This window comes from Sapajus apella, unplaced genomic scaffold (genome assembly GCF_009761245.1).
Source record: "Sapajus apella isolate SASKATOON/1434 unplaced genomic scaffold, GSC_monkey_1.0 scaffold43, whole genome shotgun sequence".
In the NCBI taxonomy this organism is placed as follows: domain Eukaryota; kingdom Metazoa; phylum Chordata; class Mammalia; order Primates; family Cebidae; genus Sapajus; species Sapajus apella.
Genome location: NW_022436983.1, coordinates 2042628 through 2058642, shown reverse-complemented (window position 1 = coordinate 2058642; position 16015 = coordinate 2042628). Strand labels below are relative to the sequence as shown.

General features: G+C 40.7%; 1 protein-coding gene across 13 annotated transcripts in view; it reads right to left on the bottom strand.

Moving 5' to 3' along the window:
* Positions 1-2523: 2523 nt before the first annotated feature.
* PER3 (period circadian regulator 3) overlaps positions 2524-16015 on the bottom strand; it is a 62769-nt gene continuing 49277 nt past the window's right edge. For 8 of the 13 annotated variants that reach the window (XM_032300264.1, XM_032300265.1, XM_032300267.1 and 5 more), the window contains 3 exons: positions 12647-12830; positions 11332-11482; positions 2993-5511 (listed from right to left, as the gene is read on the bottom strand). In XM_032300264.1, coding sequence (XP_032156155.1) covers positions 5377-5511; positions 11332-11482; positions 12647-12830 — 470 coding nt within the window. In that variant the 3' untranslated portion in view covers positions 2993-5376. Of the gene's footprint in view, positions 2882-2992; positions 5512-11331; positions 11483-12646; positions 12831-16015 lie in introns of those variants that run through there. The other 5 variants (XM_032300268.1, XM_032300275.1, XM_032300276.1 and 2 more) reach the window with 3 other exon arrangements.

Genomic DNA, 16015 nt, shown 5'->3' with positions numbered 1-16015 from the left:
AAAATCTCTGAAGTTAAGGATGTCTGAGATGAAGGGCAGATGCGTCTGATGCTTCCTGGTTTCTGAAGTTGGTGGGGGATGTTCATGTGCTGAGATTCTATCTTTTAGCTGACCAAAGTCCTGAACACTTGAAAACTTTAATCTTTTAACATTGAGACTTGTATGATCTCAGTTTCTGTGAGCTCAAGGATCACAGTTTCTTACACTAGGGAAAAACACCTTGAGGTTTCTAATAGAGAGAAGAAAGCTGAGGCAAGATTTACAATTGTGGAAGCAATAGCCTGGCTTATGAATTTTTACAAATCATGTGTATAAGTACTGACAGATTGCATGAATACATCTGTATCATGTGGTTTACATACGTATAGAACATACAGTGATACAGTGTGAACTCCTGAGAGTTGTGTGGTTCTCGCACAAAACCATGTACACGGGAGGCCTGTGTGGGTAACACACCCATGGGCACCCAGGAAGGAGAACTATGCAGACCCCAGGCACAATTAGTATCTGAAGTATAACTCGCTGCTTACTTACATCTAGCTTATATATATAATCATATTTAGTCCCATATAATCTGCCAGATCTGTAGGGCTGTTGGCCCCATGGGGTCGTGGGGTGTCCCTTATGCTGTGCTGAGATGCAGGATCTGAGAAGTGGTGACAGGACACTGAAGAACTGGAGAAGAGCAGCTGGACTTGGGGGCCATGCCACCAATGAGCAAAGACAGGCAAGGCCCCAAACGTCTAGAAGCGTCTGTATTTATTAGGCACAAGGCAGGGGGAAGGGTCGTGAGTGAGGTCATCATCTATAGGCTTAGTGATAAGGCATACATAATCACGTAACAAACGGGGCCACCCCATATGTCACCTGGACGGACGGGGGGTAGGGGGGCTGTGCGCAGTAAGGGGCCATGCCATGTGCAGTAATAGAGGGTCGTGTACAGAAAAGGGGTCCACCCTCATTAGGTCACTGAGGGAAGGAGGTGGGCTGTGTACAACAGGTGTCGTGCACAACACTTCTTATCTGGGACCTGGAGATTTCAAAGGATTTCTAATAGAAGGATACTGTAAGCCAATGCAGTGGGAGCTGACAGACTTGTGCTCTTATTTATGGGAGGCTGACTTGAGCTAGCACAGAAGCAAGAAAAGACTGACAGGGTGTACAGCTGCCGTGACTGGTCACTCCAGAGGGGTTCTTCTTCCTCGGTTATTTGTGGGATCTCAGGCCTGAGGCCTATTTTCCACGGGAACTGGATGCAAGGTACTACAACTCCTTGCTCCAAGCCTGCTGTACAGCGTATACCCTTTCAGGCAGGGACGCCACCGCCTGGGTCTTTGGTTCTTGTCCTGGTCTGGCTATTTTCCCATGTACTGCTTCTGTTCTGTGACTGCTCTGGGCATTCCTCCTACTACAAACTACTATATGGTTATATAGGAGTCTATAAATCAGCACTAAATGTGTCAGTACAGTTCTGACTACATCCGTTATATGATTACATGGAACTAAGTATGATTATATATATAAGCTAGAGTAAGCAGTAAGTTATATGAATATATAGAAAGATTATATGGGACTAAGTATGATTTTATATATATAAGCTAGATATAAGTAAGCAGTGAGTTATACTTCAGGCACTAATTAATTGTGCCTGGGGTCTGCACAGTTCCCTTTCCTCGGTGCCCACAGGCGTGTTACCCACAGGCCTGGATTTTTATGAGAAACTAGTTTCCCTTGTTGAGCTCTGGCACCCCACCACATCCAGGAGGAAGGGTAGGCACCAACCAAACAGCAACACGCAACTTGTGTCAATCTTGTCACCAAACGTCACACGTCTCCTAGAGTACAGGTCTCATAGAGTTTACCTTGTCGAAGACATCAAGAACAAATCTAAGGGAGAGATGTTTTAAACTTGAAGAATGAATGCACAAGCTCAGAACATGCTGACATTGAGGAGAGCTATGATAATATTGTGGTATGCCTCTCATTGTTGAAATTAAACCAATCCTAGTTCTCTGGAACAGAATGTTGGCATCACAAAACTGTTCTGTATCAGAGAGAACTTAAAAGTGAAATTCCATGGTAGAGTAATTCCGAAATCCCTACTCATGTTAGTGATGTCAGGTGAAGATGCAGAGAGACCGGGGGCTCTCCCGTCAGGTTTCCGGGTGGATTCCTACTCCCACTGCACACCAGCTGTGTCTTTGACCTAGTTATTTGACTCCCTCTGCCTCAGTTTCTCTGTGAAACGAGGACAATAACCATGCTTATTTCACAGGCAGTTGTGAGGATTAAATAATTCACGTCAAGCACTTAGACTAGCGCCTGTCAGAGTAGTATACATGCAAAGTATACTTCGCTATTTTTCTTCCTGCTCTTGTTACAGTTTTTGTTACCGAAAAGAAAGGTGCAAATGGTCTGAAAGGCGTCAACTTTAAAAAGCTCTGTTGGCTTCAGGATCTTGTTCTGTATTTTAATTTCTAGGTTTTGTTGCCACCAGTTACACAGTCAGATCTTGTACACAGGTTCACCCTACAAAATCTATTAAGAGAAATTTTGATAACCGAATTTTATAAATTGGACATTACAGTAAGTATTAGAAATATGTACATATATTCAGGACCCAACAAATTCTTCAGAGTGCTGAAATGGGGACTAACCCATTTATGCTGGAGATTGGATTTGTGTGTGTGTGTGTGTGAAAAATCAGACCTTGGCGACGACTTTGAGCAGTAGGATATAAATAATTCCCACAAGCTGAGCATTCCAATAATGGAACATGAGGTGCAAATGGGTTAAATAAGCCAATAAATTCCCAAGTGCCTGCCTCTTCATCCTCCATTCAGTAGGCGCTCACACTGGCCAATGAGAACACAGAATGTGGCTGAGAAAGCAAGGTTAACCAATGTGAGGGCCCTGACAGACCACAAGAAACAGTTCTAAATGACACAGAACACACACTCAAAGATCTGTCAACACAGGGCAGGACAATTTCTCACGTTTTACATGTACACAAGTTTATCGTTTTTACTTAAAAAGACATCCAATTCAAATATTGCTAATGATTAAAAACAAATTCAGAGTTAATTATACATTCAGTTGAAACAAAATTTCAATTTGGATTAAATATACACTGTGAATTATAATGAAGTTTCACTCAATTGCAAAACGATTCCATTCATACAGCATCTTGTTTTTCATAAATCTTGACCTCTGACCAAAGAAAATACAGCTTCTGGATAACATTTATGTAAACACTGAAGCCTATAATATACATTTTTACTTCCATTTTCTATAGTCATTAATATAAAAAGTTAATAAATTTGAACAACAAAGTTTAAACTGGCGAGAGCCCCCTTGGGGGTTGGTGGTCCAGCTGCTGAGCCCCCTGCTCACTGCCAGCAGCAGGTGCAACCCGAGTGCATGGACACCTCCACCCACAACAGGAGCGCTCCTCATGCTCTGACAGTTCTGTGACAAGCACCAGTTTCCAATGAAACCTCGTATAACATGTACTCCAGAAAATGTGTACTAAGGCAAAGAAATGAGCACATTTGGATAATACAGATATCCAGAAATGATGGAAAGAAAGGCTTCCGTTAGAGAACATAAGCCTTAAAGTAGGCGTATATGAATGCACAATGGTCCTGATAGCTACAGGTGTTCTTATTTACAGAAGCAAAAAAACTGTATTACTACAGAAGATCACTGACAGACAATCTACCGGCTGGTTGTTTCAAATTTGATTTTTTCATCAAGCCAAAATACAACCTGATCAACACATACACAAAGGCTTCAGAAATAATTTAAGTCTCAAGATGGAGCAGAATATAAGAGCTATGTATAAAACGGGAATATCTGCATGGAACTGTTTAATATCAGAAAATTCAAGGACTGCCAGAGGCAGCATTTGAAAATAGTTCTGACACCTTAAGATGGAATTATCATCCAGAAAACCACTACTTCGAAAGAAAATCTGAGCTACGGGGATGGTCTTCGTGGATAAAAAGGTTGATTTTCCTAATCATTATCAGGATGCATTTACAAAAAGCTGTAACACTTCAAAGGAGAAAGAAGCATTTCCATAAAACAACCACAAAAAACAAAAACAACAAAAAAAGGGAAGACAAAAATAAGTTAGTTTGTTGCAAGTTATATAAAGACAAAAGGTTACTGTAACCTTCATTTTGTATTTTTTTTTCCTGACTTCCAGGGGTGTGAATTTCATGTATCATTCCAAGTTTGAGAAAGAATCAGGGACTTCTCTAAGCACCAGAGAGTGAGCTGATTTATCAATTAAACAATCGCACTCACTTCTTAAAAGACACAACTACAACTGCCACAGAAAGCACTGACTGCAGGAACCGCAGGGCCTTGTGGGAAGGACAACTGCGCTCCCTGGATGTTTTCTCCTGCGCAATCCCCATGACACTTACCCCTGTTCAAGGGCAAACAAAGGCAGAGCCAATCAGACCTCTGGTAGGGCTGGAGTGACCTCTTTTGTATAAATTGATTGGAAAGAAAGAATTAACTGTTAGTTTTGGTAAGAATGAAAATTTAAATACAGAAGTATACAAGAATGATACTAGCTTTTACATTACTTGTGAAACTTTTTACAATTAAACAAAAACATTCAAAAGGGCAACACCATTGGTTGAATAAGCAGCTCTTTCATTTTAACATTACACATGTAAATGCTAACTTAAACTCTCAAAAGAATAAGCCCATGGTAAGCTGATCAATGTTCAGAATTTCACTGGAAGGCGGGAAATCAGTAGGAAAGGCATCTGCAAGGATGAAGGTCAAAACTCAACCCTCAAAACCTGGTTATCCCAGATATGCTAATGGACAATATGTGCTAATGTGCTGTGAGAAAACCGGAATGTTTCATCTTAAGCAGGGGATCACCAGGTTGAACAAAGCCTACATGAATGTACTACATTTACGCAAACCATTATGAAAAGTATACAACCCGTAGATGGGAGTTCTTCAAGCACTCTAAGGTGAAACTGACTATGTAACAGAACAAAATAAACCAGGCTAAGGTCTGGGGCTCATTCTAGCTACACTTCTAATTATAATGTACTCTGGGTGACATCTGAACCAGAGATCCACAGACCTCTTTAGAGGCCATCCAATCTCTTTAGAAGACAACTCAACTAGAGAAAGAGCCTCACTGGCCATTTAAATGTATCAGGAACAAAGAGAAGTAAGACTCTGTATACAATGTCTGCTTCAAAAAGATTATGTGTATTAAAAAAATCAAGAAGAAAAAGTCTTAACATTCACTAATAACTTCGTGGTCAAATATTTAAAAGTCCAGGACTTAAAAAGGTCAGTTTGTGTAACATGTCTTGGAAAGGGTACGAAGGTTCATCCTCACAGTCGCTCAACTGCTGTCTTCTGCCTGACCACTGGATGTGGCCCCATCATCAGCTGAATCTGCACTTTCGCAAGTGACACAGGCCTCCAAAAAAGAACAAAAGCAGGTGCGTTAGCTGATGTCAATGTCACCTGAAGAGTTTTAAAACAGTAAAAGGCTGTTCAAGCAACACGTTTCTAACTCCCCAACTTACTCATGTCTGAAAATATTCATTAGAGCTCATTCTTTATTATTAAAAGGCAAATGACAAATTGTTTAAATGCAGTCATGTGCCACATGGTGTTTCAGTCAACAACAGACTACATATATGATGGTGGTCTTTCAAGATTATCCTACCATATTTTTATGGTGCCTTTTCTATGTTTAGATACGCAAGTACCACTGTGTTACAACTGACTACAGTATTCAGGCTAGTAACAGCTGTATACGTTTGTAGCCTAGAATCAAACGGCTACCCCATAGAGCCTAGGAGTGTGTGTAGCAAGCTACCCCACCTCGGTTTGTGTGAGCACACTCTAGGATGCTTGCACAAAACATCCCCATCACTAAGTGGTGCATGGACTGCGCTTTTGTTTAAATTGCTGTGGGGCTCATCCTTCATATGCGTGTCTCTTTAAAACCAGAAGAAGAACACTGAAAAAAAACAAAGACACTTAACAGTAACCAGCTCAGCTCCTGCTTTTTGGTGAGACCCTATCCAGTCATTCTTACATGACAGACACTCATTCTTTTCTTCGAAAATGGAGATGGGAAGATGATTCTGAGAAGATGGCAGAGTAGGAGGACTAGGACTCTATCTCCTCACCTAGACAACAACTGCACTGACAAAATCAGTCCGAGGTAACTATTTGGAACTCGAGTGTATTTGAAGGCCTGCAACTTTCCGGGGAATGCTTAGAGGGTAAGCTGTGGTTGCCTGTGGTCAATTTCAGCTTGAAGCACAGTAGCAACTACCCATCCCTGACCCTGGGCAAGGCACGTATTCCTGGAGCAGCCTGCACACGGCTTGTGGGAGTCAGGATGGGAAATAAGAACCCTGTCTTCCAACAATCAAAAAATGAAAATAATAATCAATACACCCTGGGATAGGAGAGAATCTAGTTTCCAGAATTACGACTTTTATTAGATTCAAATGTCTATTTTCAACCAAAAAAAAAAAATCATTAAGGCATACAAAGAAACTGCAAAGTACAGCCCCAGCGTGTCCAACCTGCTGTCCATGAGCCACAGGAGGCACACAATGGGTTTGAATCTAGCCCAACACAAGTTTGTAAACTTTCTTAAAACATGAGGTTTTTTTGGTGACTTATTATTATTTTTTTGCTCATCAGCTATTGTTAGTATTAGTATATTTTATGTGTGGCCCAAGACAATTCTTATTCTTACAATGTGGCTCAGGGAAGCCAAAAGATTGGACACTCCTGGTATAGGCCATTCAAAGGAAAAAAATAAACCATTAGCAAAAGTCTCTGAGAAAGACCAGATAAAAGAATTGCTGGACAAATATTTTAAAACAACTGAAAGATGATCAAAGAACTTGCGGGGCACAGTGGCTCAAGCCTGTAATCCCAGCACTTTTGAAGGCCCAGGCAGGTGGATGGCTTGAGCCAGGGCAACATAGTGAGACCCCCATCTCTAAAAAAATAAAATAAAATAAAGTTGGCCAGGCACTGTGGCGCACATTTGTAGTCCCAGCTACTTGGGAGGATCACCTGAAACTAGGAGGTGGAGGCTGCAGTGAGCTGTGATCATGCCACTGCACTCCAGCCTGGGTGACAAAGTGAGACTGTCTTAAAAAAAAAAAAAAAAAGAAAAAGAAAAAAACAAACAAAAAAAGCTGGGTGCAGTGGCCCATGCCTATAATCCCACCACTTCAGGAGGCCAAGGCAGGTGGATTGCTTGAGCTCAAGAGTTGAAGACCAGCCTGGGCAACATGGCAAAACCCATCTCTACAAAAACTAAAAAATTAGCTGGGCATGGTAGTGTGTGCCAGCTACTCGGGAAGCTGATGTGGCAGGGCTGCCTGAGCTCAGAAGGTTGAGGCTGCAGTGAGCCAGGATCATGCCACTGCATTCCAGCCTAGGTGCCAGAGTGAGGCCTTGTCTTAAAAAGAAAAGAAAAATATGATGAAAGAATTAAAGAAAGGCATGGAGAAAAATCAAGAAAACAATGTACAAACAAATGGAAATATCAATAGATAGAAAACCTAAAAAGAAGCCAGAAAGAAATTCTGTAAATAAAAAGTACAAAACTGAAATAAAAAATTCACTAGAGGGATTCAAAAGCAGATGTGAGCAGGCAGAAGGAGAATCTGTATATGAAGACAGGACAACTGAAATTGTCAAGTCTGAGAAACAAAAGGAAAAAACACGGAAGAAAAGTCAACAAAGCCTGGAGGACATGTGGGATACCATCAAGTGGACCAACGTAAGCACTATGGAGGTCCCAGAGGAAGAAAAAGAGAAAGAGGCAGAAAGATCATTAAAAAAAAAAAAAGGCCGAAAACTCCCCAGATTTGATGAAAGACATGAATATAAACATCCAAGAGGCTAAATGAACTCCAACTAGGATGTACTCAGAACTCAGAGATCCACACTGAGACACACTGTAATTAAATAGCGTGAAGTCAAAAACAAAGAGAATCTTAAAAGCAGCAAGGGTAAAGCAACTCATCACATGCAGAAGACTCTTGATAAAGTTATCAGCAGATATCTCATCAGAAACTGTGGAGGCCAGAAGGCAGTGGCCCGTTGTATTCAAAGCGCTTAAAGAAAAAAACTGTCAACTAAGAAATCCTTTGGCCACACTGTTCTTCAAAAGTAAGGGAGAAGTGAAGACATTCCCAGATAAACAAAAGCGAGTGGAGTTTGATACCACTAGACCTATCATCCAAGAAATGCTAACAGGAGGCCTTCAGGGTTGAAATGAAAGGACACTGACAGTAACCTGAAGCTGTATGAAAAGATAAAGATTCCAGCGAAGGTAAATATTATTATTGCAACAACGATGTATAATTCCACTTTTGTTTTTAAGAAACTAACACACTCAAAGAAAACTAGTCTATAAAAGACAGTATTATTTTAACTTTGATTTGTAATCCCATATTTTGATTTCTATATAATTTAATAGATTAATGCATAAAAATGATTATGTTTTTGGGAGCACAATGCACAAATACCTAATTTTATACCTTCAGTAACTGAAAGAAGATGGAGATGGAACGCTATAGAAGCAGAGTTTCTGTAGGTTATCAAAGTTAAGCTGCTATAAATTCAAACTGGAGTGATAAATGTTAGAATGCTGAATGTAATCCCCATGGCTATCACAAAGAAAACAGCTACACAATATACACAACAGGAAAAGAGCAGGGCATTACATTTCACTTCAAGAAACCAACTAAACACAAAAGATGACAGTAATGCAGGAAATGAGGGAAAAAAACATTTAAGGCACATGGAAAACAAATAGCAAAGTGACACAAGTAAATCCCTCTTTACCAGTAATTACTTTAAATGTAAATGGGCTAAATTCTCCAATCAAAAGAGACTGACTGAACAGATTTTTAAAAGCACCATTCAGATATATGCTATTTACTCACTTTAGACGTAGACACAAATAGGTTGAAAGTGAAAGGATGTAAAATGATATTACATGCAAATGGTAACCAAGAGAGAGTCACAACAAGACAAATAATGTATGATTCCACTCATAAGGTGTATAGAATAATCAAGTTCATATGTCTCTTGCCTGTAATCCCAGCACTTTGGGAGGCTGAGGCAGGTGGATCACTTGAGGTCAGGGCTTTGAGACCAGCCTGGCCAACATGGTGAAACCCTGTCTCTAGAAAAATTAGCTGGGCATGGTGGTGTGCACCTGCAATCCCTGCTACTCTGGAGGCTGAGGCAGGAGAATTGCTTGAACCTGGGGGCAGAGGTTGCAGTAAGCCAAGATCATGCCACTGCACTCCAGTGTGGGCAAGAGAACAAGACTCTGTCTCAAAAGATAAAAAAAAAGAAAAAAGAGAAAGTAGACCAGTGGTTGTAAAGGCTTGGGAGAAGGAGGAAAGGGGAAGTTATTTTTTTTTTTTTATTGTATTTGGGCTCTGGGGTACATGTGCATGTCCTGCATCCTGCAGGATTGTTGCATAGGTACATATATGCCATGGTGGTTTGCTGTCTCCATCTCCCCACCCACCCATTGCCTATGTCAGGCATTTCTTCTGGTGTTATCCCTCTCCATCCTCCCCACCCTAACCCCTTGTCCCTCCCCTTCACCCCCCCACCTAGCCCTATAAATGTTTTTCCCTTCCTTGTGCCCAAGAGCTCTCATTGTTCATCACACGACTATGAGTGAAAATATGCGGTGTTTGGTTTTCTGTTCTTGTGTCAGTTTGCTGAGAATGATGGTTTCTAGGTTCATCCATGTCTCTACAAAGGACACGAATTCATCGTTTTTTATGGCTGCATATGATATATATGTGCCACATTTTTTTTGTCCGGTCTATCATCAATGGGCATTTGGGTTGGTTCCAGGTCTTTGCTATCATGAACAGCAACCCATCGAACATACGTGTGCATGTGTCTTTATGACAGAACGATTTATAATCCTTTGGGTATATACCCAGTAATGGGATTGCTGGGTCACATGGAATTTCCATTTCTAGATCCTTGAGGAATCGCCACGCAGTCTTCCACGATGGTTGAACTAATTTATACTCTCACCAACAGTGTAAAAATTGGGGAAGTTATTGATTAATGGGTAGAGTTTCGGTTTTGCAAAATGAAGAGTGTTCTGGAGATGGATGGTGGTGATGGTTGCAAGTGAAAATAATTAATATTCCTGAATTATATACATAAAAATAGTTCAGAAGGTAAATTTCATGTTACGTGTATTATACCACAATAAAAAAGTGCTAATTTTTAAGAAGGGGGGAATAGGATTTCATTGTTTTGCTTACTTTATAAGCCTTAATATTATACCTTTTTAAAACACCTAACTTTATTCTCGTTTTTAAATATTTACACACACACACACACACTTTTTCTTTTTTGAGACCAGCTGGAGTGCAGTGGTGACATCATAGCTCACCATAGCCTCAATTTCCCAGGCTCAAGTGATCCTCCTGCCTCAGCCTCCTGAGTAGTTGGGACTATAGGTGTAAGCTACCACACCGTCTACTTTTTTTGATTTTTATTAGAGACGAGGTTTGTCTGTGCTGCCCAGTGTGGCCTCCAACTCCTGATCCTCTCGCCTTGGCCGCCCAAAGTGCTGGGCTTACAGATGTGAGCCACTGGGCTACGCCTATTTGCTATTGTTTTTATTTTGACTCTTCAACCTCCCATAACTTGATACTTGTGGGAATAAAGACCTCATTACTAGTACAACCATCTCTACCATTATGACAGCTGCCACCAACACTGGTTGGGACCATGGGTAAATCAAAGCTTTACTGGTTCAGGGTATTCACAAATGATGTCATTGAGAAGATCTCATAACAGCAAAAAGACACTTAGGTCCCATTAAAGTTTCTGCTTGGCATGAATACTACCCTCTGGTGTGAATCTTATATCTTTTTTAACTCTTTTCAAACATGGAGACATATTTGAAATACATAACAAGTCACATGTCAAATGCAGCCAATCACACATCAACGCAGGTATTTTGACTCTTTGTTGTCTCCCAACTTTTAGCTGGTGGAAGCAAAAAAACCACTTGGATGCAAAAAGATCTGTGTTCAAAACCCTATGAACTGCATGACCTTGTACTAATTATCTAACCTGTGTATACCTTACTTGTTGCTTACTGGTAAAGAGAAAATAACACCACCTACCACAGAAGTAAACTGTGAAGATTAAAGTTTGTAGTGGGATCATGCAAAAGCACGACCTATATGAAAACCACTACCTGTTAAAAACACATGAGTAGATGACAGCCATTATTACTGTGCTTACTTGAACATCAATTTCCTGAGGGATAGCCTGGCTTTGGATCCAATTATACACCTTGGCCAGCTCCTCCTGTTGCCCCTGAGAAAACTGGGGCTGCTGCTGCTTCATACTCTCTAGCCTTTCTAGGTCTTCTTTTAGTACAACTTCTTTAACCCTGAAAACAAACAGAATCGTAAGAGTCCTGAATCAGACACAGGGTTCTCATCATGTCATCTAGCAATATCATTTCTTTTTGGTTGGTAATACACCTTACATTTTCTAACATATGAGGCATACAATTCAAAAATAACTAGAGCATTTCCTTGTCAAGTAGGTAAAGTAGACTTTTTTCTTGGTGGAAAATATCTGTATGATGTTTTAATGAGGTGTATGGAAGAAAGTGATTTCCCTTCGCTGTTTTCTTTCAGAACAAGGAAAAAAAATCGAGAGTCTAAAACGAAAAGTTCTTGTACTTGTGTGCCGTCTCGGAAAGCACAGACTTTCTGTTTCCTTGTCTCATGATGTGTAAGCTTTGGATCTCAATATAGGTGGCCCTATCATTGCCACCCTTATTTTAAGAAATCATCATTTGACTTCAAATGAATAAATTTGAAAATACATTTCTCAAAGGGAAGTTATAAAACATTCAAAAATTATTTTGTCTTTAAAAACACATTAAGAAACTATAGGCTGGGCGCGGTGGCTCACACCTGTAATCCCAGCACTTTGGGAGGCTGAGGCGGGTGGATCACCTGAGGTCAGTGGTTCAAGACCAGCCTGGCCAACATGATAAAACTCTGTCTCGGCCAGGTGCAGTGGCTCACGCCTGTAATCCCAGCACTTGGGGAGGCTGAAGTGGGTGAATCACTTGAGGCCAGGAGTTTGAGACCAACCTGAACAACATGGTGAAACCACATCTCTACTAAAAATACAAAAAACTACCCAGATGTGATGGTGCATGCCTGTAATCCCAACTACTCAGGAGGCTGAGGCAGGAGAACAGCTTGAATCGGGAAGGCGGAGGTAGCAGTGAGCTAAGATCGCGCCACTGCACTCCAGCCTGGGCGACAAGAGACTATGTTTCAAAGAAAAAAAAGAAAACCAAAAACCCTGTCTCTACTAAAAATGCAAAAATTAGTCAGGTGTGGTAGTGTGCGCCTGTAATCCCAGCTACTCAGGAGGCTGAGGCAGGAGATCGCTTGAACCTGGGAGGCAGAGGTTGCAGTGAGCTGAGATTGTGCCACTGCACTCCAGCCTGGGTGACTGAGACTCCATCTCAAAAAAGAAAAAAAGAAACCATGAAAATATAAAAAGTGGGTCTTCTAAAGTGCTTTCTTACCTCTCAGGTACCTGATACGTCATGAGAATGCACTCAGGTGTCTGTCGTATCATTCTCCAGATGGACTCTTCGGCGACATTGGGAAATATTTCTTTTTTCTGTACATCCTGAGATTGCTGCCCATTTTGGGAGATTTCAGAAGAATAAGCACTACTAGTAAAGTATACACTGCAGTCACTGCTTCCTGTCAAAAATCAACAACAAATAATTAGAAAAGACCTGTCTGACTGATTTGACAAGCTGGTTCTCATTCTTCAAAGACTCTTGCCTCAGACAGTCCTCCTCATCCGCCAGCCCAACCATTATTTCCAAGAAACATCCTCTTCCCTGTGAACAGGGTTCTCTGGTCTTCCCAAGATCTCTTTTTCCATTCCTAATGAGCCACCACTCTCAAGGCTACACACATTGTCCTTTATCATCACCCATAACTGTTCCATCTCCAAAATCATTAACATCTCAGCTTCACTTTCTCATTGGCTTGTTCAATTATTTCAACCATAAACTTATCTCAGTCTTCCGGTAGTTCCTTCACTATTCAGCCTAAGCCCTCAGTTCATCATTCAGTAACACACCTTGCAATACCTTAGACTTCTTTTTCCCTCTGACTTTTCATAACTGTCAAAATGCCAACTCCAATAAAGCCAATTATTGACTTTGTTCTTACCTAAACCAAAGTAGCCAAATGCATGGAAAAAGTCACATATAGGGTCCAGTGTTTCTACAATAAATTCATCATCACCAACCTCAAATGGACTATCAAAATGCCTGGGAATCCTGCTACCATCCTCTGGTCAATGCACTAACCTACCCCAGCAATAATTATTTTCAACTTCTCTATTTCCTCCCTCACTCTCAACTATTTTACGAAGAAAAAAGAAGGCATCCGAAAGCAAATTGCTCAGCTTCATGATACCAAAACATACACAATTAATCATATATGTACTCCCTCCTCACCTTCCTCCTGTCACAAGAGAGAAACTTCATCCCAAAAACCATACTTTTATTGCTGCTTATGAAGCCTTAGGATCATTCCTTTCCTATCTTGCATTTGACTCTTCTAGATCCTTCTCATTGACTCTGAAGGAATTAAAAATACAAAACAAAAAGATTTGTCTAATTTTTTTTTAAAAAACTAAATATATGAGTAAACGTAATAAAAAATTTTCCTCATTAAAAAATATCTTTAGGTTGGGCATGGTGGCTTACACCTGTAATCCTGGCACTTTGGGAAGCCAAGATGAGACCATTGTTTGAGGCCAGGAGTCCGAAACCAGCCTGGGCAACACAGTGAGATCCCATCTCCATAAAAATAAAAAATCAGCTGAGTGTGGTGGTGTGTGCCTGTAGTCCCACCTACTCAGGAGGCTGAGGCTGAAGGATTGCTTGTGCCCAGGCGTTTGAAGCTACAGTGAGCTATGATTGCACCAGCGCACTCTAGAGAGCCTGGGTGACAGAGACCCTGTGTCAAAAAAAACACAACAACAACAACAACAAAAAAAAAACACCCACACAAGAAGACTTTAAAAGATTATTACTGTTTAAAGCAAAAACAATACAATGTTATTGTGGGCTTTTTTACACATGTTAAAAGGATGACAAAAATAGCACAAAAGACAAGGGGGAAATGGAAGTACTCCGTTTTAAGGTTCTAATACATAAAGTGATACAATAGGTATAATATTTGAAGGTGAACTGTGATAAGTAAAAGATGTACACTGTAAATCCTAGAGCAGGCCATGCATGGTGGCTCATGCCTGTAATCCCAGCACTTTGGGAAGCTGAGGTGGGCAGATCACCCGAGGTCAGAAGCTTGTGACCAGCCTGGCCAACACGGTGAAACGCTGTCTCCACTAAAAACACAAAAAATCATCTGGGTGTGGTAGCACATGTCTGTAGCACTGGCTAATTGGGAAGCTGAAGCAAGGCAGGAGAATAGCTTGAACCTGGGAGGTGGAGGTTGCAGTGAGCAGAGATCATGCCACTGCACTCCAGCCTGACTCAGAGCGAGACTCAGTCTCCAAGAAAAAATAAAAATAAAAAAGTAAATCCTAAAGCAGAAACTTAAAAAAAATCGGTATACTTGAAAAGCCAATACACAATTAACCCAAAAGGAGGAGAGTGGGAGGAAAAAAAGAAAGGGCAGATGAGACCAACAGAAAATAGCAGCAAGACAAAAGACTTAACTTAAACCTAACCATATCAATAGTCACATTAAATGTAAATAGTCTAAGCAAGCACTGCAGTAAAAGGCCGAGATCATTATATGGATAAAAAGCAATACCCAACTCTGTGGTGGTTACAAGAGACTCACTTTAAATATAAAGACACAGATAAGTTAAAAGTAAAGAGATGAAAAACAAAATACCATGTAAACACTAATCAAATAAAGCTGGACTGGATACACTGATATCAGACAAAGCAGACTTCAAAGCAAGACATATTTCAGGATAAAGAGATCAATTCAGCTGGCTGTGGTGGCTCACGCCTGTAATCCCAGCACGCTGGGAGGCTGAGGCGGGTGGATCACGAGGTCAAGAGATTGAGGCCATCCTGGCAAACATGGTGAAACCCTGTGTCTACCAAAAATACAAAAATTAGCTGGGCGTGGTGGTGGGTGCCTGTAGTTCCAGCTACTTGGGAGGTTTTGATAGGAGAATCGCTTTAACCTGGGAGGCGGAGGTTGCAGTGAGCTGAGATTGTGCCACGGCACTTGGGCCTGGCAACAGAGTGAGACTCCGTCTCAAAAATCAAGAGGACATAATAACCTTCAGTGTATATACACCTAATAAAAGACCTTCAAAACACATGAAGCAAATACTGATTGCACTATAAGAAAAAATAGAGAAATCCACAATTATAGCTGGACATATAAGAGCCGTATCATAATAACTTGTAAAACAGATAGAAAATCAGTTAGAATAGAGAAGGTTGGATCAATGTCACCAACCAACTTGATCTAATTTACATTTATAGAACACATGACTCAACAATAGCAGAACACATACTCTTTTCAAATGCACATGAAACATTCATCAAGATGGACCAAATTCCAGACCACTACACAATGTCTCAGTAAATTTACAAATACAAAAAAATGTTCTCTGATTACATTTAAATTAGAAATAAAATAAAAATATCTAAAAAGTTTCCAAATATTAGGAAATCAAGCCTTTCTAAATAATCCAAAGATCAAAGAAGAAAATACAAGTGAAATTAGAAATATTTTAGACTGGCCAGGCACAGTGGCATGTGCCTGCAGTCCTAGCTACTCAGGAAGCTGAGGCCAGAGGATTGTTGAGCCCAGGAGTTTGATGCTGCAGTGAGCTGGGATCATACCACTGCACTCCAGCCTGGGCAGTCAAGTGAGAC